Source organism: Ovis aries, chromosome 20 (genome assembly GCF_016772045.2).
Source record: "Ovis aries strain OAR_USU_Benz2616 breed Rambouillet chromosome 20, ARS-UI_Ramb_v3.0, whole genome shotgun sequence".
Classification (NCBI taxonomy): Eukaryota; Metazoa; Chordata; class Mammalia; order Artiodactyla; family Bovidae; genus Ovis; species Ovis aries.
In genome coordinates, this window is record NC_056073.1 from 11333137 (window position 1) to 11360858 (window position 27722).

Here is a 27722-nt window from a genome sequence, read left to right on the forward strand (position 1 = left end):
CTTTGAACAAGGGGGTAAATGTCATTGAGGTATGCTCACGGGATTCAGTGGCCAAATGGAGCATTTTTCAGGGACTCGGAGGCTCCTTATGAAAATGAAACATCACGCCTAGGATTTCATTTGTTATCCTGTCTTCTTTTTGCATAAACTCTCTTATTTTCGCAAATTCTACCACTTGTGTCCAGTTCATCTTACACAACAAGTGTTAGACTAAAGTTGTTAAATGATAGTGCTTTTCAGACTCATTTAAAAAGAAAACGCATACACACACAGCTTCCTTTTTTTCTGGTGGCCTTTAGGGAGATTGGGTCTATTAGCCTCCTGAAAAATCTGTCCTGGATAGACCTGTTTCTTTTGCTTTGGATCTGCTTTGACTTCAGATCATAATTTCCCCCATAGTTTGTAGTCATTTGATTCCCTACTTTGGAGAAACTCAGTTAGTACTGTTTCGACATGACTTATGCACCGTAATAGAAGACGACAAGGAAAGGGGTCGGAATAAGTGATGAGTTAGCCAACATGGAGCGTCTGCACAACATGTAAGAGACAAATAACCTGATCTTTGTTTGGTTTACAGCATGTGCTGACCTTCCCTGCTGGTCCTCTTTTAAAATCAGTGTTGGGTTAGAGATTTCATTTTAGTCAGCAGGTTTTTAGTCCTGTTTATGAGAATTTTGTCTCATTCTTTATTTTTACTTTTTCTTTTTTTAGTATGTCTCATTCTTTACTGAGAATGTTTCCTAGTTGGCCTTCTGGCTTCCACTTGGCATTTGGAAAATAATACAAAGTTTGTGTTATTTCCCCCTGCTTTCCCAAAAGCAAGAAAGAAAACTTTTTAGCTCCAGAAAAAGTTGTATCTTAGGAGATACAAGAGAAACAAGAGAAACGAAGAGTATGGTTTATGTTTTGAAAAGTGATAAGGACCTTGGCAGAAAGCTGACCATTGGGGTTGCTCAGGAGCACCTCAGATACGGGCCCTTTTCTGCTTTCTCTCTTCTCATAGGCTTATTGATATTACTTAAGGCACTGTCAGCTGAACCCATTACATTTTTTCCTATTTTGTTTTTAGATTCTTTTTCCCTAGCCTAAGTGCTTTTACGTATACTTTTTAAAGCTTCTTTTGAGTAGAGATAAGGGCCTCCTAACATTCTGTGTACTGAGTATTCACTGTGTGAGTTAAAATCGAGGTTTTACTGTACCATTAGGACATACAGCTGTTTCTCCTGAGAGAATTAGTGATGCATGTGTATCAGACATGCGCATGTTTTCTAGTCCTGCTTAAGTCCAGTGGCATTTATTTGCGGGATAGCTAAGCCACGTTGGCAGTGTGAATTGAGTTGGTGGAACAAAATAAGACAAATCAGCCTACCTGGAGCCTGAGTTTATGAGCTTAACTTTGAGAGAGAAAACAAATAATCTAACATGAAACTTAAAATTTACAGTTCCTAGGAATGATTCTGATACCCTTTGTAAGGCCTCTAGATGAAGTTATGGTTTAATTTCTATTTCGTCTTGAGAACTAACTGCTTTCCTAACTCTGAGATCACAGCGGCCCTGGGGCAGTGAGCGTCACAGTTCTGATGTGTGTGTTCATATTTCCGTTATAGGCTGTCACCTTGAACTGTGCCCATAGTTTCTGCTCCTACTGTATCAATGAGTGGATGAAGAGGAAAGTAGAATGCCCCATTTGTCGGAAGGACATCAAGTCCAAAACCCGCTCCCTGGTTCTGGACAATTGCATTAGTAAGATGGTAGACAATCTGAACTCAGAAGCGAAAGAACGACGAATTGTCCTCATCAGGGAACGAAAAGGTGAGTGAGTATGGAAAGAGGTGAGTCCCCTCAACAGACTTTTTTGGATCCAGAAGAGTCAGGTAAACGGTTCTTGAGCTTAAGAAGGAGGTGGAAGTAATGGGGGAAAGTAAAGGAAGCTAAAGGTAATAGACATGTAAGGAACAGTTGAGGCAGAATGGAATATTTGAGCAGCAGGGAATGGGGAGGCTTAGGTGTTTGTGTCTTAGTTAAGGGATAAGAAAAGATGGGATTAGAAAAACACAGGGGTGGACAACTTACAGTGTTAGTCACTAGATGGGGCTGTCGTTCAAGACAGTTTAGTTGCTGTCTGTTGCTCTCGGTAGGTTGCAGAAATCTTGGGTTGGGTACACAATAAATTATAAATTATAAATAGGATGTGTACAAGTCAAAGATTCACAGCTTGGAAAATGCCAAAACATATGAAGAAAACATATATAGGTTCTATCTGTAAGAGTCACAGCTTAACTACACAAATCGGGCATAACATTAAGCCAAAAAGAGATTAATTTAATCCTACTATGTTAACTTCACTAGGACTAGTTTGACTCAGTTGTGTCAGACTCTTTGTGACCCCATGGACTGTAGCCCACCAGGCTCCTCCCTCCATAGGATTCTCCGGGCAAGAATACTGGAGTGGGTTGCCATTTCCTTCTCCAGGGGATCTTCCCGACCCAGGGACCGAACCCGGGTCTCCCGCATTGCAGGCAGATGCTTTAACCTCTGAGCCACCAGGGAAGCACATTAACTTTGGGTGTCCTAATAAACAAGTTTCCCAGAGAGAGTTTGAATAAAGAGATTAGGGAAGTGAGGGTGGGTGAGTTTCCTCAAGGAACCATACTTCCATAGAGAGTATCTCCTCCTCTAACACAAGTGATCTCATCACACCTGGGGCCTGCTCTGTTGAGGATTACAGAGCCACCCTGCTTGAGACTTAAATGTCCTTGTGGCAAAAGAATGTGTCCTGGGCAGAGCACAAGGAAACTAGTGGATCAGAAGAATTGGTTATTAGGCAGGGATGAGAGTTCAGAGGAGGAGGGTAGATCTGATTATCATGTTTGGTCCCTTAAGAAATCCTGTACAGCTCTACCCTCTGGGAAAGCTCAGAGCCAGAGTACTGAGAGGTCAATTGGTTGCACATAAAGGGCCAGTCAGAGAAGACGAATCAAAAGCTCACTGCCCTTCCAGGTGTTTCCCACCACCTGGCCATCGGGAAGCCATGTTCATGTATGTATTTGGATGTACCCTTTTCTGAGTTAAGAGAAGCCAAAGGCTTAAATGCCACACTGCTAAGAACAGGATCTTCTGTCTATTGCTTTCTTTCTCCTAGCCCTTCAGCAAATATCAGCCTCTTTGAATCAGGCCAGAAATCTGATGCTGACTTGTAAGCAGCTGTAGTATGGAATTGGCCCTTGGTTGGTGAGCCATTGCAGGGGCAGCAGACCGATCACAGGGTAGGTGTTGAGCCTGTTTTGCCCAAGGAAGACATTCTGACCTTTGGGAGGGTAGGGCAGCTCTCAGGTGGTTCTTTGAAATCAAAGTATGTTCTGCTTTTTTTGACAATTATGTGCTGTTGGACTTTGTGCCCAGTTTTGAGTCCCCAGAGGTGTTTTTTTTTTAACCTAGGAGCCACTTGATTCTGGCAGAATCCATTGCTATTTCTTTCCACCTCTCATCAGTCCTTAACCATTTATAGGAACATTACACTAGGCATTGGAATAAAGAGATAAGGTATTATCTCAGCTCTCACAGTCTGTGGAGGAGACAGAAAAGCAAGTAGGTAGTGTGCAAGTTCCATAATAGGGTGCTGAAAAACTGCAGAGGAGAGGACATTCAATTTGACCTGGACAGGTTGGATGTATGGGAACAAGCTTCACAGAAGAAGTGACATTTGAACTGAGTTCTAAAGGCTCTAGGGATGATGCTTTCCAAGCAGAGGAGTCAGCACAAGCAGAGGCGTGAGAAGCAGTGAGCTGTTTGTTCCTCGCAGGGCCCCGCTTGGTGGCCCAAACAGGACTTGATGTCTGCCTGGTGCCAGAGGAGCATGAGGACAGCCAAGGCTTAGGAGGTGTCTGCTGAGTGTTGTGAGTGCCTTCTGTTTTCTTCTCCCCTTTCTGAGAGGAGTGCTGACCTGGAAACTCAGATTTGACCAAGCCTGTGAGCTTAAGTTTGCTGGGTCTGTGTGTGGGTGGGGATACCCATGTACTTTCTTTTTTTGCTTTTTGGTTTTTGGAGGTTATTGTTTTTATTTTTTTCTTTGAAGTAAAGTTGATCTACCTAGTGACTTGATATTTTTATACGTTACAGAATGATCACCATAATAAGTCTAGTTACCATCTGTCACTATACAAAGCAATTACAGTATTACTGATTATATTCCCTGTGCTGTACATTACATCCCCGTGTCTTAATTTATTTTGTAAGTGGAAGTTAATTCCCTTCCCCTGTTTCACCCATTCCGCTATCACTCTCCACATTCCCGCTATCACAAACCACCAGATTGTTCTTCGTAGATTGTATTTATAAGTCTCTTTCTGTTTTATTATGTTTGTTCATTTCGTTTTTTAGATTCCAGATTTAAGTAAAATCGTATGGAATTTCCCTTTCTCTCTGATTTATTTCACTTAACAGAGTACCTTCTAGGTTCATCCATGTTGTTGCACATGGGAAGATCTCATTCTTTTTTATGGCTGAGTAGTAGCCCTGTGTGTGTGTGTGTGTGTGTGTGTGTGTGTGTGTGTGTGTGTGTGTGTGTATGTATTTATGTATGTATATTTTCTTTATTCATCTGTTCATGGGCACCTAAGTTCTTTCTGTATCGTAGCTGTTGTCACTAATGCTGCAGTGAACATTGGGGGTGCATATGTCTTTCTGAGTTAATGTTTTCATTCTCTTTGGATAAATACCCAGAAGTGGAATTGTTGGGTTTTATGGTAGCCCTGTTTTTAATTTTCTGAGTTCTCCGTAGTGGTTGTACCAGTTTACATTCTCACCAACAGTGGAGGAGGGTTCCTTTCTCTCCACACGCCCATATAGACTTTCTTCACCCAGCCCACTGACTAGGTTTCTTCTCAAAAGTCCAAGCATGGTACATGCATGCAGCCGTTGGAAAGAGAAAGAAGGACCTGTGTCCTAAATTCATCTCTGACTCCCCTCAGGCAGAGTTAATACTGCAAGGTGGATAATATCAGACCCTTCTCTCTCCGAAGGCTAAAGCAGGTACCTTTTTGGTGACACTGGGAGCCAACGAAGTAAACCGAGTCGGCCTCCCTGATGCACGCACTGGCTGCGAGCAGCTCTGGCAGCAGTCTCGGCTTCTGCAGTTATCGCAGCAAGTGCAGATTTGAGGTTTTCTCCAGAGACAGACAGAGGTGCTGAGGCTTGATTTAGGGAAACAGGTGCCAGAGCCATCAGCAGCTTCAGTGGGCTGCAGTGTGGCGTTCAGAGGAAATTCTCAGTTCAGATACTAACCTTCTTTGCCAATTGAAAGCCGGTTTAATCCCCAGTGCATGGGAATTTTTAAAGGACCAAATGTAGGATCTGGAAACTAGAATTGGCAGGCCTGTAACTGTCACCATTCTGACACTGGCAGGGCCGTTTTCCTCCTGGGTAGGGGAGCGCTTATCACAAATTCAGAGAAGCGAGTCTGCCTGTCTGATTTCACCAAGAGCAGTGCTACTCCAGGCCTGCCTGGCTGGTTGGTGTCTTCAAGGCCCATATCCCCACGGGAGAGTAATGCCTCATGATTGATTAGCCATAGAGCCTCAGCAAAGTCTGTGAGGCCAGATTATCCAGAAGAGGGGAGGAGGAGGAGAGTGTTAGGGTGCCAGATCCTGTGTTGGAGAAAGGGTGCCCTGGAGCTGGGGCAGATAATGAATGTTAAGTACGTGTCGCATGAGTAATTGCAGCCCTCTGGGATATTGACATGAGGTTTTTCTGAAAGAAAGACATTTTGCGACATGAGCTGGGGAGGTGCTGGAGCTGAGTCTTTTGTCAGTTGCCCCCCCCTTCCCCGTTTGTTCTATTCTCATTAAGTGTTGGTTGGTTGACATGAGTGTTAACATTCTCACTTTAAGCTTTCCCTTGGAGTTTCTTTGGGTTGTGCTCAAAAAAGGAAAAAGCAAATTATCTAGAATAAAATCTTGCCGGTCCTTTAGAACAGGGATTTTCAGTTCAGAGACTTTTTCAGATTGCAGTTCCCAGCTCCCTTGGTAGTGTAGTATGAAAGTAAGGCTGCTAGTGGGAGTTGTCCACGGCCTTTTGGGGGTGTTGAGGTGGGGAGAAAGGTTTATGGACCACAGCTTTCCTGAATCTGTGAGAGAGATGTCCCTCCAGAGGTTGGTGGTCTCTAGGAAGATTGGCCCAGGGGGGATCACATAGCCGGCTTCCTATAGGCTAGGAGGAGGGTGATCCAGACACAGGACAGGAGAAACTCTGTCTCTGAGGAGAGCACCTGACAGGCTTTCCCTGGCTATTAACCATCATCACCTGTTGAAAGACAGAGCCTCATAAAGGACTATGTAGGGAATGTCCACAGTAACAGGTCTGCCAAGTTGACCTCATCCAGAGAGAATACTTGTTAGCAAGATGTTTTATTTTATGTTTTTTTGATTCTGTTGTGTGGGTTGCAGATGAGATCTTATTTCCCTGACTAGGGATTGAACCCGGTGCCTGCGGCAGTGGAATTTCAGAGTCCTAACCATTGGACCGCTAGGGGATTCCCAGCAAGTACCCAGTCCTGCACCAAGAACCTAGAAGGTCATGTGCATGAAGTCAGCATGCCCACCTGGTATAAGGACAGTGTTTGTCTAAGATAAAGTGGCTCTCAGCAAGATTGGCATGGGGTGGGAGCAGGTGTCCACATACATGCACTCACATAGTTTAAAATGCTGGACTCTTAAAAATTTATCCTTTGCAAAATTATCATGGGATCAAAAATTAGCAGATTTGTTAATAGAAGTGTTTTTTAAAAAGAAACTCTCCGTCACCACCCTCTCATTTTTGCCCCCCCCCCTTTTTCCTTCCCTTCTCTTCTGTCACTTATTGTCGTTCCTTGCCCTGTCCCTTGATGGCTGTCTCCTGCACAGCCCTTATTATTCCCTGATATATAAATGTAATAACCCTTTCAATCTGCCTTCCAAAGCATTCCACACCTTAATCTCAAAGAAAGTCTTGAGATTGCCTTTGGTGTAAGCCAAGATCCCTGCTTCTCTGGGATCAAGGAAGCAGAAGCTAATGGAAAACACTAGAGGCCAGTGAATAGCCCCTCCCACCCCCGCCCTCTCTGGACAGACTTTGAAGTTGCACCTCTCCCTGCTTGTTGCTGTTTATGTATTTCCTTCCTTCCTCCAAAAGGTATTAACTGAAGACCAGCTTTGTGCCTGGCACTCTTCTAGGTATGAGGAATAGAAGGAGAAGTGAAAATCTAATTAGTCAGATGTGATTTGTGCTATCTCGCTAATAAAGCAAGAAAGGGGCCAGGAGTGATGGGAAGAGTGTTGGCAGTTCTTGATAGAGTAGTCAGGGTAGTCACTGAGGGGAAGGTGGTATTTGGGTGTTCTAAAGGCTGTGGCCATGCTGCTGTCTGGGGAAAGGGTTTTGGAGGAACAGCATGGAGGCGACGTAGCAGGAGTGGAATGAGCGATGGGGAGGAGAACAGGAAGTGAGGTCAGAAGGTTGGGCAGAGGGCAGGCCGAGTAGGGATTTATAGGCCTTTAGAAGGACTTGAACTTTTACTCTGGAAGAAGAGATGGGTGGGCTGTAAGCAGAGTTATGTGATCTCACATCTGTGTCTTGATTCACTGTGGCTGCTGTGTGGGGAAAGGCCTGAGGAGGGCAGTAGGGAGGCCAGGGAGGGAAATGCAGGCTTCTCCTCTATTTCTCTCTCTCTTTTCTCTCCAAAGGAAAGAGATTGCTCTGAAGACAGTGCTCCAGAGACGTTGACAGACTGCCAGGTACTGGGAGCTTCAGATGGTCTAGAAGATTCTCCTGGATGGTCTTGGGTGGCTCTGAGAGTGTGGGATGGAGCCACTGGGACAGACTGAGTTAGGAAGCCCTCCATCACGAGCCTCCGCCTGGGCCGTCCCTGCTGCCACCATTATCTGAAGCCCCGACTGCTTCAGGGTACTTGATAGACTCTGTTCACTACGTGTTGTATGGATTATATATTTCTGTTGTACTTTTTAAACTTGTTGTTGTTATTGTTTGGGTACCTCAGAAGCACCTCTGTTGACATTTGTTTGGGACAAATTGGGTATTAACCCCTTTTGCTGCCCCCAAAGGCAAAGGCAGCCTCTATTTGAGAGGATGGCATACCTCTTCTTTGTGAAAACAAGATGTCATTTCCTGAAAATAAAATGTAAAACCGATCAGTTGCTCAGCTGGGCTTTGGTATATTTATCTTCCTTTCCTTCCAGCTCCAGACAGTCTCACAAGTAAACACTGGCAGCTCATAAATCGCAACCAAGAAAGTCACTGTATCAGATGATATACTCAAGTGAATGTCTGCCTCAGAAGCCAAGCCCAAGATCGTGACCGCAGCATATGGCTCTGTTAAGCCCCTGACTGGCGTGTCTCCTTTTCATTTCAGAGATGAGTCACCACTTCCTGGTTTTGGGATGGAGTGGATTCCCTTCTTTCAGCTGGAGTTCCTAATGTCAGAAAACACAGGCATGATTGAGAACCTGATATGCTTTAAAAAAAAAAAAAATTAAAAGCCATTTCTCTTTTGCTGCTTTCCTGTTTTAAACAAAACTAGTTCGATGTTTGGGAAACAGAAGCGTAGGAAAACCTGTAGTATCCTTGGTTACCAGTGATGAGAAGGAAAGAACACACAGGAAGCTGCAGAGTAGTCATTCAAAACAAGGAGCTCCAGTAGGAAACTGGTTGTGCATTATGTCATCCAGTGATTTGTTTCCAGATGGAAAAGAATTTTCCTCTCCATTTTTACTGCCTGCCTATAGAACCTTTCTTTGTAGTTCTTTATTTATATTACAGGTATTTCATAGCGATGGTAGGTTTTTCCATTATTGAATCTTCTGTATATTGGGATTCTGGTGTCCCTAGTCTTCACTTTCATCTTTCTCAACAGGATTACTGACTGAAATACTGGTGCTGTCAAGGAAGAATAAGTTAAACATAGAAAATGATACTTTAAAAACCACCATATTGTAAAGCAATTATCCTCCTAATAAATAAAAATAAATAAAATTTTTTTAAAACCTTAAAAAAAAAAGAGCCATTATAACCAAATCAAAAAACTCTGGAGAAATAGAAGGAAGATTACTTCCATCTTGATGTAACAGTCTGTTTATCTCCTGTCCATGTGTGTTGTTTATACGTTGCATGGGATATAAATATTTCTAGAATTGTACAGATAAATACTTTTTGTAGAAAGGAAAGGTGCTTTTATCAGAAAAGCTGACAATCTGGGGAGGTGGTAGGCTCATATCCAGAGACCAACTCCAAAAATTCTGGTTAGCTATGAGAGCTTATTGTTTTTGGTTTTTTTATTATTTTTTTTTAATTGAAGTACAGTTGATAAGTGTTGTTACTTTGCAGTGAGGCAAAGTGAAGTTGCTCAGTTGTGTCCAACTCTTTGCAACCCCATGGACTGTAGCCTACCAGGTTCCTCTACCCGTGGGAAATTCCAGACAAGAATACTGGAGTGGGTTGCCATTTCCTTCAGTTACATATACTTTCTGTTTGTAATATTCTTTTCCATTATATTTTATCATTGAATATAGTTCTCTGTGCTGTACAGTAGGACCTTGTTGTTTATCCGTTCTCTATATTATAGCTTCCATCTACTAACCCCAGCCTCTCGCCCAGCCCCTCCCCTAATCCCTTTCCCCTTGGCAACCATAAGTCTGTTTTCTGTGTCCATGAGTCTGTTTTGTAGATAGGTTTGTTCATGTCATAATTTAGATTCCACCTTTAAGTGATAGCATATGGGATTTGTCTTTCTTTTTCTGACCTACTTCAGTTAGTATGATTGAAGTACATCTGTTTGCATCCATGTTGCTGCAAATGGCACTATTTCATTCTTTTTTTATGACTGAGGAGTATGCCATTGTATATATGTATCACATCTTTATCAATCCATCTGTCAGTGGATATTTAGTTTCCATATCTTGGCTGTTGTGAGTAGTGCTGCTATGAATATAAGGGATGCAGGTATCTTTTTGAATTAGAGTTTTGTCTGGATATATGCCCAGGAGTGGGATTGCTGGATCATACAGTAATTCTATTTTTAGTTTTCTGAGGACCCTCAACACATTTTTCTGTAGTGGCTGTACCAACTTACATTCCCGCCAACAGTGTAGGAGGGTTCCTTTTTCTGCACATCTTCTCTTACATGTTATTTGTAGAGTTTTTAATGATGACCATTCTGACCTCGGTGAGAGGTGGTACCTCATTGTAATTTTGATATGCCTTTCTCCAATAATTAGCAATGTTGAGCATCTTGTCATGTACCTGTTGGCCATTTGTACTTTTTCTTTGGAGAAACGTCTAGGTCTTCTGTCCATTTTTTGATTGAATTGTTTGGACGTTTTTGTGTTGAATTGTATAAGCTGTTTGTATATTTTGAAAGTTAACTCCTTACTGGTTGCATCACTTTTATTTCTGTTGCCTTGGGAGACTGACCTAAGAAAACATTGGTACAATTTATGTCAGAGAATGTTTTGCCTGTGATCTCTTCTGGGTGTTTAATGGTGTTATAAAAGTGAAGTCACTCAGTCGTGTCTGACTCTTTGTGACCCCATGGACTGTAGCCTACCAGGCTCCTCCATCCATGGGATTTTCCAGGTAAGAGTACTGGAGTGGGTTGCCATTGCCTTCTACAGGGGATGTTCCCAACTCAGGGCTCGAACCCAGGTCTCCTGCATTGTAGATAGACCTTTACCCTCTGAGCCATCAGGGAAGTCCTTAATGGTGTTATGTCTTATGTTTAAGTCTTTAAGCCATTTTGAGTTTACTTTTGTGTATAGTAAGAGAGTGTGTTCTAACTTCATCAATTTACATGTGGGTCTCCAACTTTCCTGACACCACTTGCTGAAAAGACTTTTTCCCCTTGTATATTCTCACCTCCTTTGTCAAAGATTAATTGACCGTAGGTGTGTGTGTTTATTTCTGGGCTCTCGGTTCTGTCCCATTAAGCCTCACGTGTCTGTTTTTTTGTGCAGATACCGCACCGTTTTAATTTACTGTAGTATTATCTGAAGTTGAGAAGGTTATGCCTCCTGCTTGCTTCTTTTCCTTCAAGATCGCTTTGGCAATTCTGGGTCTTTTACAGCTTCATGTAAATTTTAGGATTGTTTGTTTCAGTTCTGTGAAAAATGTCATGGGTAATTTGATAAAGATTGCATTAAATTTATAGATTGATTTGGGTAGTATGGCCATTTTAACAATGTTAATTCTTCCAATCCAAGACTATGGGATACCTTTCCATTTCTTTGAGTCATCTTCAGTTTCCTTTATTCATCTTTTATAGTTCTCAGTGTAGAAGTCTTTCACCTCCTTGGTCAGGTTTGTTCCTAAGTATTTTATTTTTTGGAGTGTGACAGGTATTGTTTTTTTTCTTACATCACCTTTGTGATATTTCATTGGTAGTGTAAAGAAATGCAGCCGATTTCTGTGTGTTAATCTTGTATGCTACCTTGCTAAATTCATTTATAAGTTCTGGTAATTTTCTATGGACTCATTAGGGTGTTCTATGTATAGAATTATGCCGGGCTTCCCTGGTGGTCCAGTGGTTAAGAATTCATGTCACAATGCCAAGGACACCGGTTCGATCCCTGGTCCGGGAAGATCCCTGGATGCCTTGGAGCAACTAAGCCTGTGCGCCACAACTATTGAGCCTGCGCTCTTGAGCCCATGCTCTGCAACAAGAGAAGCCACCACAGCTGAAGAGTAACCTCTCTTTGCCACAACTGGAGAAAGCCCACATGCAGCAACAACAACCCATTGCAGCCAAAAATAGATCAGTAAATCAATGTAAAAAAAATCATGTCATCTGCATATAATCATCTGGTAATAGGGTCACATGTTTTGAAGTCATCTGACAATATGGTTACATGTTTTGAAATCAGAAGGTTCAAAAGGACATAGGGTGAAAAGCCTATCACCTTTGTCCTCCAGTGACACTTCCCTGCACAGAGGTGATGAGTGGTGCTGGTTCCTCGTATATTCTTCAAGAGATGTTCTCTGTCTATACAAGCAAAAACATACATGTAAGCCTTCTTCCCTTCTTTTCCACAAATGGTAACAAACTGTACACTGCTTTGTACCTTGCTGTTTTCAGTTACATCTTGAAGACTGGTCCATGTCAGAACGTATGGAATCTTCTCTTTCTGTGTTACAGCTGCCTGTTACTCTGTTATGTGTTTACACCATAAACTTGTTTTCCAGTTTTTCTCGTTTTAAATCTAAGGTGCTTTAAACCCTTTACTCTTTTTCATACAACTCTCAAAGACCTATTAAATATATCTCAGAATATATACTTTCAACTAAAACAAACAAAAAATAATGGCAATAAAAATGACATAGACCCCATAAAGTGGTATATGAAGAATGAAAAAAAAGAAATCTGGAAATTCACCTAGTGGGAGTTCTTTATTAAATAATCAAGGAGTTGGAATCTTTAAAAAGAAATTTATGGATATAGCTTTTTCTAAATGTTAGTAATGGTCTAGTAAATCTGGTTCCATAGTGATCTGACTACTTCCATCTGCAGTTCCAATAATCTACATTGAAATAAGAACAGAATCTATTAGGCTCCCAATTCCACCAAACCCTACAGTACAAAACTTCAGTAAAACCAAGGCAGAGTATCCAAGGTAAAATCAGTCTGCTCCCAACCAACCAAGAAAAAGATATCACTTGGTATGAATAGCCATTTACATTTTGACAAGATCCAGGCTTGAGACAATCAATTTCATTTGTAGTAAGATTTGTGTCATTGCCACTAAAATCCCTATAATTTATGTTGCATGGTATATAATTGTGTTGGGTGACTACAGATGAGCTGTATAGTTAAAACTATAGTTAACTGGTTCTTGCATAGTCAGGTGGTTACCATGCTGGAAAGTTCCATGGACAGAGGTACAGTCCAGGGGTTCATAAAGAATCAGACATGACTGAGTGACAACACTTCCACTTTTTGTTTTTTACCATGTTGGGGGCAAGTAGCTTCCCTCTTTTCACTCTGTTTTAAAACAGTGCTGCAGGGAACACCCTTATACGTCACTGGAGGAAAGATCCTCAAAGGAGACACATCTCAACTCAAGAGCCTAAAGGCTGTCTGCAGAGACTGATCTCACAGAATGATCCTTCTCTTCTCTTCCTTGGCTGTTGGACACAGTGACTTGCAACCTCTCCTTCTAAAACATGTTTCAAGGGTGCACACAAGTTCAGAAAGTGAGTTCTTAAATTAAAAAAAGACTTTGAAAACTTGGGTTTGAATCCCAGTCCTGCTATTTGTAACTGTGTGACCTTGGGCAAGTTACTCAACCTCTCTAAGCCTCAGTTTCTTCATATCTAAAATACCCTGATCTGTGAGGTCTAAATATTCCAATTATTGCACTGCTCAGAAACAAATGTTCCATTATTAAAGGACACAAACCAAAAATTAACCCAAACTTTTGCATCGTTTCTCTCAGCCACAATATGTTCTTTTCCTGAAGCGTTATCTGATATGAAACACCATCTCCATTTTGCTTGCCTAGGAAGATATGTGGTAACTTTTCTGCCTTGCAGCGCCAAACCACAGTATAGCTGAACCCCACCACTGTGCAGTCTGGCTCTAATTAAAGGCATGTTCTCTGCAACAGGGCTCTGAGAAACAGTAAAGAAGGTTTGTTTCAGATTCTGGCTTTATTAAGCAGATGAATGCAGTCAGCAAGCTCTGTGAAGCGCTTTGCAGTGAGTGGCAGGTGTCCTGTATCCGTCTGATTATGTTAACCTAGAAAGGGCTCACTCTAGCTCTAGGCAGTCTTCACGCCAGCAATCAGACTCTGCCAGGGCGGGGGACTTTGCCCTTTGTGGGTTGGATAGCTGGATACCTGTCATCTGATTTTCTGATTGGAAACTGCTGTTTTTATAGACGAACCTAAATCCCCTCGTTATCTCCAGCCCTTCTCTCACTACTTTCTGCTCTGTGAAGAACCATCCAGGCAGTCACCGCAGCTCCAAGAGTGCCTGGGATGGGCACCTCTCTCCAACTGCCTATTTGGCTTTTTATAGCCTGACTCTGTGTAGAATCTCCTCACTTCCTATCTGAAGATAAATCAGGCGTCCCCTAGGTTTGTCTGTCTCAACAACTCATTCCCCTAGGCTTCTAAAAAAAAAAGTCTACAATTAATCTATTTGACATAGAAATTAAAGGAAGGAATGTCTAACTTGCACTGTGGTCCTAGCCTAAGAAGAATCTAAGATGGTTAAAATGCTAGTATCGCTGTCTCTTACCCAGAAAAGCAGTCTTGTTAACAGGTGCAGGGCCTGATCTGAGCAGAATGCTGCCGCTGGTAACTGGAGGCCAAGCGCTTGTTCTTCTGAACACCAGACACCTCCCAGCTGGTCAACTCTTTTAAACTGTTTCCATCAATGGGGGTTGAAGCAGTAGGAGCTCCTGAGGAGAAGATGGGACCTTGTGTTGATGAAAAGTAATGAACTGTCTTGTTTATCTGATTCTTTCATTTTACATGAACCTATGAATCCTGCACAGTAAATACACAGATGCTGGAACTCCTTTATCTGCACCATCCCCAAACAGTGTGCCCACCAGGGGTTACCCAAGCTCATCAATTTGATCTCCAAGCAGGATTTTCAGCTTGTTGCTTTACCAGAGTCTAATCTGGATCCCCACGTCAAGTCCAGTTTCCAGACCCACTCTCCCTGCTGCCCATCTTCCCCAGGACCTGTGAATACTCGAGTCTCGAGTGACTTCTGTCATCTAGTCGCTTATTGAATTCTGGATGTCTCCAATTCAGCAATAGTTGTTGGATGCCCATTTTTTACTAGGTCCTGCTCTAGGTGTTTATGCCCCAAACAAAAGAAAAAAAGCCATTGTAAGCTACATTCTAGTAGAGAGTCAAAAAATCAAAAGCTTCCCACAAAGGTTTTATCAGATCCTCTGGAAGTGGTTTAGCAGTGCTGCCTACCTAAAAGCCAGCATAGTGGGTGTGCCTTCATCCACACATTTCCAGAGATGGGATTTTGGATAAGTGGGCCCTGTGGTGGTGAAGAAGGGTTGAAATGATGGAGCTTGGATTCAAGCCTGGTTAGGGTGGAAAATGAAGACGGGAGGGAGGTGATAATTAGACTATAGATGAGTCCAGGGCCTGCAGGAGGTACCCCAGGATCAAAGAACAGTATCTGAAAGAGAGACCTGGGAGTTGGAGAACTGATGTGTGAATTTAGTATTTAAAGACTGGAATAGTTCTACAACCAAACAATCATGTTCTTATCTCAAAATAAAATGATGGGGCTTTGCTTCATGAGCACTCTCTTTCATGAAAGTAACCTCATTTGTTTTAATTATATATGTGTGTTAGTCACTCAGTTCTGTCCAACTCTTTATGACCCCATGGACTGTAGCCCACCAGGCTCCTGTCCATGGAATTTCCCAGGCAAGAATACGGGAGTGGGTTGCCATCCCTTCTCCAGGGAATCTTCCCGACCCAGGGATCGTACCTGGATCTCTCACATTGCAGGCAGGTTCTTTACTATCTGAGCCACCAGGGAAGCCCCTTTAATTATATAGATCATATGTATTTTATTAATATTATTGTTTATACAATAAATTTATTTAAATAATATAATTTATATATATTTCTGTTATATGTTGATACATTGTTCTTATGGATATATTCTTATATATTCATTTGAAATAGCATATTTTAAAATAATATGTAAGAGCTTCATTTTTTGATATATTTTTACTTTACTTCTTTATCACTCACTTTGTTTTCCACCTTAATCTCCAGCTGCAACAGTCAAAACAAATTAAGCATTAAGATGCTGTTACAAAAATCTTTGGTTCCTGTCCTTTTCTTGCATCTATCTCACCTACATTTGTCTTTTTTGACTATTCATCACCCAGACTACTTTCATATTAATAACTAATTCCCTTCCTTATGAAGCAAAGCCCACTTCCCCACAAAGAAGCTGAAAGTACTTGCTTTCCCAGAATTCCTTGTGGCCAGAGCTACATGCATAACAAGGATGCCTTAATTTGGCACTCTCAACCTATGAACTGGGAATGGGATTTAAAGATGCTGGGACCAGCAGAATCATGTTCTGTGAGAGAGGTGGCTGCTAAGTAATTTCTAGAAGCAGTTGTGACAGTGACGCTTGCAGGATGGTCCCTGGTCAAGGGTATCTGCCATATAAGCTCTGGTGTGTGTGCCAGATGCTGGGGGCAGTGCTGACTATAGAACCACCAACTGGTTCTGTAGTACAATTTCAGGTGTTAACCACTAGCTGCTAAACCTCTTTCTGATATATCCTTTTAATCCTTTCAATATATTCTTTTTCTAATTACTATACCCAGAAGTCATTTCTGTTGCATACACCTGAGTCAGAAGACTGACACAGCCTGGTCCAGCCGTGCCTTAGTCCTGTGAGCTGGCCTGTATCCTTCCAAAACCTGTTCTTTTGGTTTGAGTTGGCTGCATCAGGTTCTATTACTTGTGTAGGTGGCAGATGTGATGGGGAAGAGTCTGAGCTTCGAGGCTACCTTTTACCTGCTCTGTGACCGTTAGCCAGTTACCCAACTTCTGTGGGTCTCAGGTGTTGTTGTTCAGTCGCTTAGTTGTGTCTGACTCTTTGCGACCCCATGGACTGCAGCATGCCAGGCCTCCCCGTCCACCACCAACTTCCGGAGCCTGCTCAGACTGATGCCCATTGAGTTGGTGATGCTATCTAACCATCTCATCCTCTGCTGCCCGCTTCTCCTCTTGCCTTCAATCTTTCCCAGCATCAGGGTCTTTTCAAATGAGTCAGCTCTTTGCATCAGGTGGCCAAAGTATTGGAACTTCAGCTTCAGCATTTGTCCTTCCAGTGAATATTCAGGGTTGATTTCCTTTAGGATTGACTGGTTTGATCGCCTTGTTGGCCAAGGGACTCCCAAGAGTCTTCTCCAACACCACAGTTCTAAAGCATCAATTCTTTGGCATTCAGCCTTCTTTATGGTCCAGCTCTCACATCCATACATGACCACAGGAAAAACCATAGCAATGACTATGATGTCTCTGCTATGTGATGTCTCTGCTTTTTAATACACTAAGTTTGTCATAGCTTTTCTTACAAGGAGCAAGCATCTTTTAATTTCACAGTTGCAGGTACCATCTGCAGTGATTTTGGAGCCCAAGAAAATAAGGTCTGTCACTGTTTCCATTGTTTCCCTATCTATTTGCCATGAAGTGATAGGACTGGATGCCATGATCTTAGCTTTTTGAATGCTGAGTTTTAAGCCAGCTTTTTCACTCTCCTGTTTCACCTTCATCAGGAGGCTCTTTAGTTCCTCTTCACTTTCTGCCATAAGTGTTGTGTCATCTGCGTATCTGGGGTTACTGATATTTCTCCCGGCAATCTTGATTCCAGTTTGAGCTTCATCCAGTCCAGCATTTCCCATGATGTACTCTGCATAGAAGTTAAATAAGCAGGGTGATAATATACAGCCTTGACGTACTCCTTTCCCAATTTGCAACCAGTCCGTTGTCCCCTGTCCGAATCTAATTGTTGCTTCCTGACCTGCATACAGGTTTCTCAGGAGGCAGGTAAGGTGGTCTGGTATTCCCATCTCTTTAAGAATTTTCCACAGTTTGTTGTGATCCACACAGTTAAAGGCTTAGCATAGTCAATGAAGCGGAAGTCTCAGTTACTAGCTCTAAAAGATAAGAGGACACTTCCTTCTGACCTGCTCTGGTTATAGGATTTGGGTGATCTCTCTCTCAAAGGTCTGTGCTGAGTATGAGGGACAGATTGAACTGCTCATTGTTGATGCCACCCCTTCCCGCTGCCCATGGAAGGTTCTCTCTCTCTGTCTTGTCTTTTAGATTTTATCTTGGCTGTGCTGGGTCTCTGTTGTGGAGCACAGGCTTTCTCTAGTTGCAGGACGCTGTCTCTAGTGTGATCAGGCTCAGGAGCTGTGGGTCATGGGCCTCGTTGCCTCCCCCTGGCATGTGGGATCTTAATTCCCTGACCAAGGATGGACCCCCATGTCCCCGACATTGAAAGGTGGATTCTTAACCACTGGACCACCAGGGAGGTCCCTGGAAGCTTCTATTTTAAGTTCATAACATTCTAAAGCAACTAGATTTATCACGTCTTCTCTTCCATTCGTCGTCTTCCCTTCAAAAACACTGGGTGAGACTGGGACAGTGGACATTCTGGAAGTTAAAAGAGATGAGAGACTAAGGGGAATGGAAGGAACTTCCTAAAAGCTCAGGGAGGAGAGACAGATGTGTCCTTAACGTTATCCTCTTGCATATGGCTTCTTACAAGGAGCTTCCTCAGCCAACATACTTCACATCTTAAGTGCCAGGTCCTGGGAAAGAGTGTACCGTGCTCAGCCCTTCCTCTTCTCTTCTCAAAATCCTTCGATAAATTTTCTAAATAACTGCCTAGTCTTTGCTCTTTTCTGTTCTAATCCATGCACCATACCTTATCCCAAGGTGGCTTTCTAAAGTATACATGAGGTCATGTCTTGGCCCTGTGTATCTCCTTGAGTCATGGGCAAATGAATTACATTTTCCAAGCCTCAGTTTTCTCATCTATAAAATGAGGATAGTAATACCTATGTCATGGGGGTTTTTGTGAAGACTAAATGAAATGGTAGGTATGTAGCCTGGAGCGTAGTGCCTGGAACACAGCAAGAGTTCCTGCGTTAGCTATTGCTATTACTACCGTTATTGCCCGGGGTACATAGCTGTCTGGTCCAGTGGTCGTGAGCGCTTGCCAGGGAGTCAGACACAGCTGGCTCTGTCTTTACTATTCATATGAGCTTAGGCAAGTCAGGTTACCTCTCCTCATTTCCTTTCCATGAAAATAAATAAATAAAAATCCTTCCACTCAGGGTTTCTGTGAGGGTGAAATGAGATAGTATATGCATTTCAGAGTTAGGTTAGGCTAATAGAGGGCTCTAAACAAGCCATTACCCCTACCCCCATAAAAGCTGAAGGGAGACTGAGTTGTTACTAAGGACTCAAATTCTTCCTCTCTCTGTCCTTCACCATCCTTGGGGGTTGCCTAGTAGCCCATGACAGCAAAAGTTTTAAGACTTCCTGGAATTTCTACCCAACAACTTCTAATTGCACATCATTGTCCAGCATGTAGTATAAAGTCACATCTAGCTGCAAGGAAAATGAGAATTAAAGTTTTTCAGCTGGACAAATTGCCACTCAGAATGAAATAGGGTTCCTCAAGTCATTCTGCCAACAACTATACGAATGAGCTTGGAGGCAGATCTTCCAGCCCAGTCAAGCCTTCAGATGGCCAATGGCTTGACTTCGACCTCATGAGAAACCAGTATTACTGAGCTAAGTTGCTCCTAGACGCCTCACCCTCAGAAATGGTGTGAGATTCTGTTGTTTTAAGCTACTAAACGTTGGGGCAATTTGTTACACAGCAATCAATAACTAATACGGTAGACAACAAGCCGCAGAATATTAGATTATCTTTGTCACCAATAGAAACCATAGCTGTTTAAATATATTTAAGTTGCTGTAGATATTTTAAAATATTATTTCTACCACCCTTCCTTTAGAATTACAGTATTATTAGATTTACTATTAGATAACACACAATTTCCTTAGGATTCATTCAGTCCTAAAGGAAATCAACTTTGAATATTTATGGAAGGACTGATGCTGAAGCTTCAGCTCCAGTATTGTGGCCACTTGATGGGAACAGCTGACTCATTGGAAAAATACCCTAATGCTGGGAAAGACTGAGGGCAGGAGGAAAAGGGGGCAACAGAGGATGAGATGGTTGGATGACATCACCTACTCAATAGACATGAGTTTGAGCAAGCTCCAGGAGATGGTGAAGGACATGGGAGTCTGGCATGTTGCAGTTTATGGCATCAGAAAGAGTTGGACACAACTTAGCGACTGAACAACGACGACAATACATGATTACGGTCTTGCATTTTTGTGTTATGTAGTAGGCCAGCTACTGGGCAACTCTGGATCTAGGGATCAGTGTGTTTCTCACACTGATAACTCTGATATCTTTGTTGCTTTTGAGGAATTTCTATCAAAAATTATTTGTTGATCAAACAAGATCAAACAGAGGAGGTAAGTTGTTTCCATTGTTGGTTCAGGTTTTGCAAACCAGACAGTCCAAATGAGAATTCTTAACACTCCATAAGGCAGCTTGACCTTTGGTAATATGAGCAAGTGTGCAGTCAAGAAGTGTGTTGTTTTCAAACCTGTCTAATGGTTGAAGTAACTGTTGCTGGATATTATTTAAGATAATTTAGTAGTGTTAACACAATATAGGCCATGTTACACATTCTGCAAGTAGCACAGGTGCTTTAGTTTTGCACTGTAAACTCTCTTTGTACATTGTCTGTGTTTTGAAGTAAATTATAAATGGACACATAGTATTTGTACAGGCTGTATTTGCATATTAATTTTACTTAGAAAATACTGAGAGGTCTTTTGTTTATTTGTTTGGCCTAGCTGTGTGGCTTGTGGGATCTTAGTTCTCTGACCATGGATCAAACCAGTGCCCCCTGTAGTGGAAGCTCAGAGTCCTAACCACTGAACCACCAAGGAATTTCCCTGAGCATTTAAGAAAACTGGAGGCAAGATATTCAGGTATGGCCAAGAGAAGAGATCGGCATCTCGTTCACCCCAGAAGAAACTGGGACAAAAGCGATAGTTGACATAAAGAAAAAATGACAAAATACCCATTTCATTTCCCCAGAAATGAAACATACATCATATAAACGTACAAACAAAATCATAGAACAATCTGAGAAGCATTTATGCTTGAAAAACTGCTGATGAACTTCAGGTGAGAATAGTGGGAATCTGTGATTTTCTGGCCTGAGGCTGCTCCATCACTGTCTCCCTCAGTTATTTGGTACAGAGGTTCTAAATTTTAAGACAGTCAGGACCTTCTCTGCTCTGGTTAGTGGGGACAGAGGATAGTGATCAACAACACCCAACAGTGTTGTTGATGAAGGGACAATCTCAGAGGTAGCAGTGAGGAGGGGCCAGTGGCTCTACCATCTTAAGTTTGTAGTCTTGGTTGGGGCAAGCTTCCAGGATGAAGCTGCATGCGTGCACAGAGATAAGAGAGGGCCCGATCAGCTACACACTCCTGGCCAACCCTGAGGTTGTGTATGTGCAGAAGAAATACAAAAGGGCATAACCATAAGTAAAAGCTGGATAAGAGTGAAAATGGTGGCCTAAACTATGAATACACTCCCCCCCGGCCCCATACACGGATCTGTCAGTAGAGGACAGAAGATTGTTTAGTGGCTTGAGGTGGTTGGACACAAGCTCTGTTTGATCAGTGGCTAGTCACTCAGTTATGAAGTACATGAGGCAAGTACTTCAGGAAGACAGAAATAAAAATAACTAAAAAAAGACAGAAGTTGTAGCTGTATTCTGCTGGAGAGACAGATTTCATGGATTTAGCCCAGACAAGTTACTAATCAGAGAAACAATAAACAGATTAACAAACAGAAATGACAGTAGCCTGCAGGGGGGATTTAGAATTCAGACTTGCTGCAAGATGTTATCTAAAATGTCCAGTTTACAACAAGAACAGCAACAACAAATTATAAGACACACAAAGAAGTGGAAATGCATGACCCATACTTGGAAAAAAACAGTTAATATAAATTGACTCTGAGTGACTATTGATACTGAATTTAGCAGACAAAGACTTCAAAGAGGCTGTTATAAGGATGTTCAAAGAACTAAAGGAAATTATATTTAAAGAATTCAAAGAAATTATGGTCACAATGAATCAATAATAGAGATTCTCAATAAGGAGATAGAAATAATAAGAACCCAAGGATATTCTGGAGTTGAAGAATACAGTAACAGCCCAAAATAATCTATAAAACCAATGCAATCCCTATCCAATGCCAACAACATTAATTTCTTTTTGCAGAAACAGAAAAATCCATCTTAAAATTCATATGGAATCTCTAGCAATCACAATGGTATGGTGCTGGCATAAAGACAGACGTATCAACCAATGGAATAGAATAGAGCAGTGGTCTGACACAAGGGATGAGTTTCATAAAAAACATTTTTTCCATGGAATGAGGGGAGATATAGTTCAGGCGGTAATGTGAGCTATGGGGAGTGGCAGATGAAGCTTTGTTCACTTGCCTGCCGCTCACCTTCTGCTGTGTGGTCCCGTTCCGAATAGACTTCGAATCAGTACTGGTCTGTGGCCCAGGGATTGGGGAACCGTGCAACAGAGAGCCCAGAAATAAACCCATATGGTCAAGTGACTTAAAAAAAAATTTTTTTTTTAATTGTTGGCTGCATTGCACAGCATGTGGGATCTTAGTTTCCTGACCAGGGACTGAACCCCTGTCCTCCAAAGTGGAAGCATGGAGTCTTAACCATTGCTCCAGTCAACGTGGCAACTGAAGTGAAGTCTGTAGAAATGCACCATGAAGCACTGAGTGAAACCCTTCCTGGGGACAATGTGGGCTTCAATGTCAAGAACATGTCTGTCAAAGATGTTCGTCGTGGCAATGTGGCTGGTGAGAGCAAAAATGACTCACCAGTGGAAGCAGCTGGCTTCACAGCTCAGGTGATTATTTTGAACCACCCAGGCCAAATCAGTGCTGGATATGCACCTGTGCTGGACTGTCACACAGCTCACGTTGCTTGCAAGTTTGCTGGGTTGAACGAGATTGATCATCGTTCTGGGAGAAAGCTGGAACATGGCCCTAAATTCTTGAAATCTGGTGATGCTGCCATCATTGATATGGTTCCAGGCAAGCCCATGTGTGTCGAGAGCTTCTCAGGCCATTTTGCTGTGTGTGATATGAGACAGTCTCTATGGGTGTCAAAGCAGTGGACAAGAAGGCAGCTGGAGCTGGCAAGGTCACCAAGTCTGCCCAGAAAGCTCAGAAGGCTAAATGAATACTATCCCCAATACCTGCCACCCCAGTCTTAATCAGCGGTGGAAGACCGGTCTCAGACTGTTTCTCTCAATTGGCCATTTAAGTTTAATAGTAAAAGACCGGTTAATGACAACAATGCATTGTAAAACCTTCAGAAGGAAAGGAGAATGTTTTTGTGAACCCTATGTTTTGTGTGTGGCAGTTTAAGTTATTAGTTTTTAAAATCAGTACTTTTTAATGAAAACAACTTGACCAAAAATCTGTAACAAAATTTGAGACCCATTAAAAAAAGTTCAATGAGAAACCTGTGTCTTCTTTTGGTCAACATTGTAACTGCCTATAGTACTACTTTGGTAAGAGTTGCTCATAACCTATTTCTGGTGAAACAATTTTTGATTTATAGGTTTGTATTTCTAGGGTGGAGCTTCAGGTTTGTTAACCTTGTGTTGAGAACTCATCTGTTTTAATCACATCTTAAGCACTGGTACAACACTTTCTAGGCTAGGACAGATGAGCAAAGAGTAACTATGTTTTATATGTAAGCTAGTTTGTAAGGTCAGATTCTATGGTATAAGAGCTCCCATTGCATATACAATTTTGTATGGTTACATAAATAATGAGTGAATCTATGTCATTTAGTTTCCCAGTTATGAGGATGTGCATTCACATTTATAATATTAAGTTCAGTTCAGTTCAGTTCAGTTCAGTCGCTCAGTCGTGTCCAACTCTTTGCGACCCCATGAATCGCAGCACGCCAGGCCTCCCTGTCCATCACCAACTCCCGGAGTTCACTCAGACTCACGTCCATCGAGTCCGTGATGCCATCCAGCCATCTCATCCTCGGTTTTCCCCTTCTCCTCCTGCCCCCAATCCCTCCCAGCATCAGAGTCTTTTCCAATGAGTCAACTCTTTGCATGAGGTGGCCAAAGTACTGGAGTTTCAGCTTTAGCATCATTCCTTCCAAAGAAATCCCAGGGCTGATCTCCTTCAGAATGGACTGGTTGGATCTCCTTGCAGTCCAAGGGACTCTCAAGAGTCTTCTCCAACACCACAGTTCAAAAGCATCAATTCTTCGGTGCTCAGCCTTCTTCACAGTCCAACTCTCACATCCATACATGACCACTGGAAAAACCATAGCCTTGACTAGACGGACCTTAGTCGGCAAAGTAATGTCTCTGCTTTTGAATATAATATCTAGGTTGGTCATAACTTTTCCTCCAAGGAGTAAGCGTCTTTTAATTTCATGGCTGCAGTCACCATCTGCAGTGATTTTGGAGCCCCCCCCAAAAGTCTGACACGGTTTCCACTGTTTCCCCATCTATTTCCCATGAAGTGATGGGACCGGATGCCATGATCTTCGTTTTCTGAATGTTGAGCTTTAAGCCAACTTTTTCACTCTCTTCTTTCATTTTCATCAAGAGGCTTTTTAGTTCCTCTTCACTTTCTGCCATAAGGGTGGTATCATCTGCATATCTGAGGTTATTGATATTTCTCCCAGCAGTCTTGATTCCAGCTTGTGCTTCTTCCAGCCCAGCGTTTCTCATGATGTACTCTGCATATACGTTAAATAAGCAGGGTGACAATATATAGCCTTGACGTACTCCTTTTTCTATTGGGAACCAGTCTGTTGTTCCATGTCCAGTTCTAACTGTTGCTTCCTGACCTGCATACAGATTTCTCAAGAGGCAGGTTCAGGTGGTCTGGTATTTCCATCTCTTTCAGAATTTTCCACAGTTTATTGTGATCCACACAGTCAAAGGCTTTGGCATAGACAATAAAGCAGAAATAGATGTTTTTCTGGAACTCTTGCTTTTCCATGATCCAGTGGATGTTGGCAATTTGATCTCTGGTTCCTCTGCCTTTTCTAAAGCCAGCTTAAACATCAGGAAGTTCACAGTTCATGTATTGCTGAAGCCTGGCTTGGAGAATTTTGAGCATTACTTTACTAGCATGTGAGATGAGTGCAATTGTGTGATAGTTTGAGCATTCTTTGGCATTGCCTTTCTTTGGGATTGGAATGAACACTGACCTTTTCCAGTCCTGTGGCCACTGCTGAGTTTTCCAAATTTGCTGGCATATAGAGTGCAGCACTTTCACAGCATCATCTTTCAGGATTTGAAACAGCTCAATGGAATTCCATCACCTCCACTAGCTTTGTTCGTAGTGATGCTTTCTAAGGCCCACTTGACTTCACATTCCAAGATGTCTGGTTCTAGATTAGTGATCACATCATCATGATTATCCGGGTCGCGAAGATCTTTTTTGTACAGTTCTTCTGTGTATTCTTGCCACCTCTTCTTAATATCTTCTGCTTCTGTTAGGTCCACACCATTTCTGTCCTTTATCAAGCCCATCTTTGCATGAAAGGTTGCCTTGGTATCTCTAATTTTCTTAAAGAGATCTCTAGTCTTCCCCATTCTGTTGTTTTCCTCGATTTCTTTGCATTGATCGCTGAAGAAGGCTTTCTTATCTCTTCTTGCTATTCTTTGGAACTCTGCATTCAGATGCTTATATCTTTCCTTTTCTCCTTTGCTTTTCACCTCTCTTCTTTTCACAGCTATTTGTAAGGCATCCCCAGACAGCCATTTTGCTTTTTGCATTTCTTTTCCATGGGGATGGTCTTGATCCCTGTCTCCTGTACAATGTCACGAACCTCATTCCATAGTTCATCAGGCACTCTATCTATCAGATCTCGTGCCTTAAATCTATTTCTCACTTCCACTGTATAATCATAAGGGATTTGATTTAGGTCATACCTGAATGGTCTAGCGGTTTTCCCTACTTTCTTCAATTTGAGTCTGAATTTGGTAATCAGGAGTTCATGATCTGAGCCACAGTCAGCTCCTGGTCTTGTTTTTGTTGACTGTATAGAGCTTCTTCATCTTTGGCTGCAAAGAATATAATCAGTCTGATTTCGGTGTTGACCATCTGGTAATGTCGATGTGTAGAGTCTTCTCTTGTGTTGTTGGAAGAGGGTATTTGCTATGACCAGTGCATTTTCTTGGCAAAACTCTATTAGTCTTTGTCCTGCCTCATTCTGCATTCCAAGGCCAAATTTGCCTGTTACTCCAGGTGTTTCTTGACTTTCTACTTTTGCATTCCAGTCCCCTATAATGAAAAGGACATCGTTTTTGGGTGTTAGTTCTGAAAGGTCTTGTAGGTCTTCATAAAACCGTTCAACTTCAGTTTCTTCAGCGTTACTGGTTGGAGCGTAGACTTGGATAACTGTGATATTGAATGGTTTGCCTTGGAGACAAACAAAGATCATTCTGTCGTTTTTGAGATTGCATCCAAGTACTGCATTTTGGACTCTTTTGTTGACCATGATGGCTACTCCATTTCTTCTGAGGGATTCTTGCCTGCCGTAGTAGATATAATGGTCATCTGAGTTAAATTCACCCATTCCAGTCCATTTTAGTTCACTGATTCCTAGAATGTCGATGTTCACCCTTGCCATCTCTTGTTTGACCACTTCCAATTTGCCTTGATTCATGGACCTGACATTCCAGGTTCCTATGCAATATTGCTCTTTACAGCATCTGATCTTGCTTCTATCACCAGTCACATCCATAGCTAGGTATTGTTTTTGATTTGGCTCCATCCCTTCATTCTTTCTGGAGTTATTTCTCCACTGATCTCCAGTAGCATATTGGGCACCTAATGACCTGGGGAGTTCCTCTTTGGTATCCTATCATTTTGCTTTTTCATACTGTTCATGGGGTTCTCAAGGCAAGAATACTGAAGTGGCTTGCCATTCCCTTCTCCAGTGGACTGCATTCTGTCAGACCTCTCCACCATGACCCACCCGTCTTGGGTTGCACCGCAGGCATGGCTTGATTTCATTGAGTTAGACAAGGCTGTGGTCCTAGTGTGATTAGATTGACTAGTTTTCTGTGAGTATGGTTTCAGTGTGTCTGCCCTTTGATGCCCTCTTGCACACCTACCATCTTACTTGGGTTTCTCTTACCTTGGGCATGGGGTATCTCTTCACTGCTGCTCCAGCAAAGCACAGCCACTGCTCCTTACCTTGGACAAGGGGTATCTCTTTACCGTCGCCATTCCTGACCTTCAACGTGGGATAGTTCCTCTAGGCCCTCCTGTGCCTGCTCAATGTGGGTTAATATGAAAGACTGTACTTTTCCTTCTTTCCTTAACTATCCTAAAAACTGCAAGATTATAACACTGTATTACCATGTTATATATATGATAAAAACTTTGTAAGAAAATTGTGAATGATATAAAAATAAGAACTAGTATTTCTAGGAAGGGACAGTAAACTGTTCAACACAGTGTACAACAATTATAGTTTCACAACTACTAAAGCCCTCATGCCCTAGAGCCTGTGCTCCTCAATGAGAATTACTGTTGTTGTTCACTCAGTCACGTCCGACTTTTGCGACCCCATGGACTGCAGCACGCCAGGTTTCCCTGTCCTTCACCATCTTCTGGAGTTGAAACCACCATAATGAGAAGCCAGCACACTGCAACTAGAGAAAGCCTGTACACAGCAATGAAGACCCAGCCAAAAATAAATAAATATTTAATTAAAAAAATAGGGGCAGCCAAGAAACTACCCTAGTCAAGATTAAAGGACTAGAGAAGCTTATCAAGATTAGGAAATGACTACCTGAGATTGTTGCTGTTCACTTGCTCAGTCTTGTCCTAGTCTTGGACCCCATGGACTGCAGCACACCAGGCTCCCCTGTTCCTCACCATCTCCAGGAGCTTGCTCAAACTCATGTCCATTGATTTGGTGATACCATCCAACCATCTCATCCTCTGTCATCCCCTTCTCCTCCTGCCT

General features: G+C 42.3%; 1 protein-coding gene and 1 pseudogene across 11 annotated transcripts in view; both read left to right on the plus strand.

The window, feature by feature from the left end:
• The window catches only part of RNF8 (ring finger protein 8), a 36479-nt gene extending 28299 nt beyond the window's left edge, over window positions 1–8180 (plus strand). For 3 of the 11 annotated variants that reach the window (XM_060403151.1, XM_060403154.1, XM_060403155.1), the window contains exons 7-8: window positions 1608–1812; window positions 3143–8180. In XM_060403151.1, coding sequence (XP_060259134.1) covers window positions 1608–1812; window positions 3143–3210 — 273 coding nt within the window. In that variant the 3' untranslated portion in view covers window positions 3211–8180. The remainder of the gene's footprint in view (window positions 1–1607; window positions 1813–3142) is intronic. The other 8 variants (XM_060403152.1, XM_060403153.1, XM_060403157.1 and 5 more) reach the window with 3 other exon arrangements.
• Window positions 8181–21994: 13814 nt separating this feature from the next.
• Window positions 21995–23222, plus strand: LOC101103932 (elongation factor 1-alpha 1-like; annotated as a pseudogene).
• The last annotated feature ends 4500 nt before the right edge of the window (window positions 23223–27722 follow it).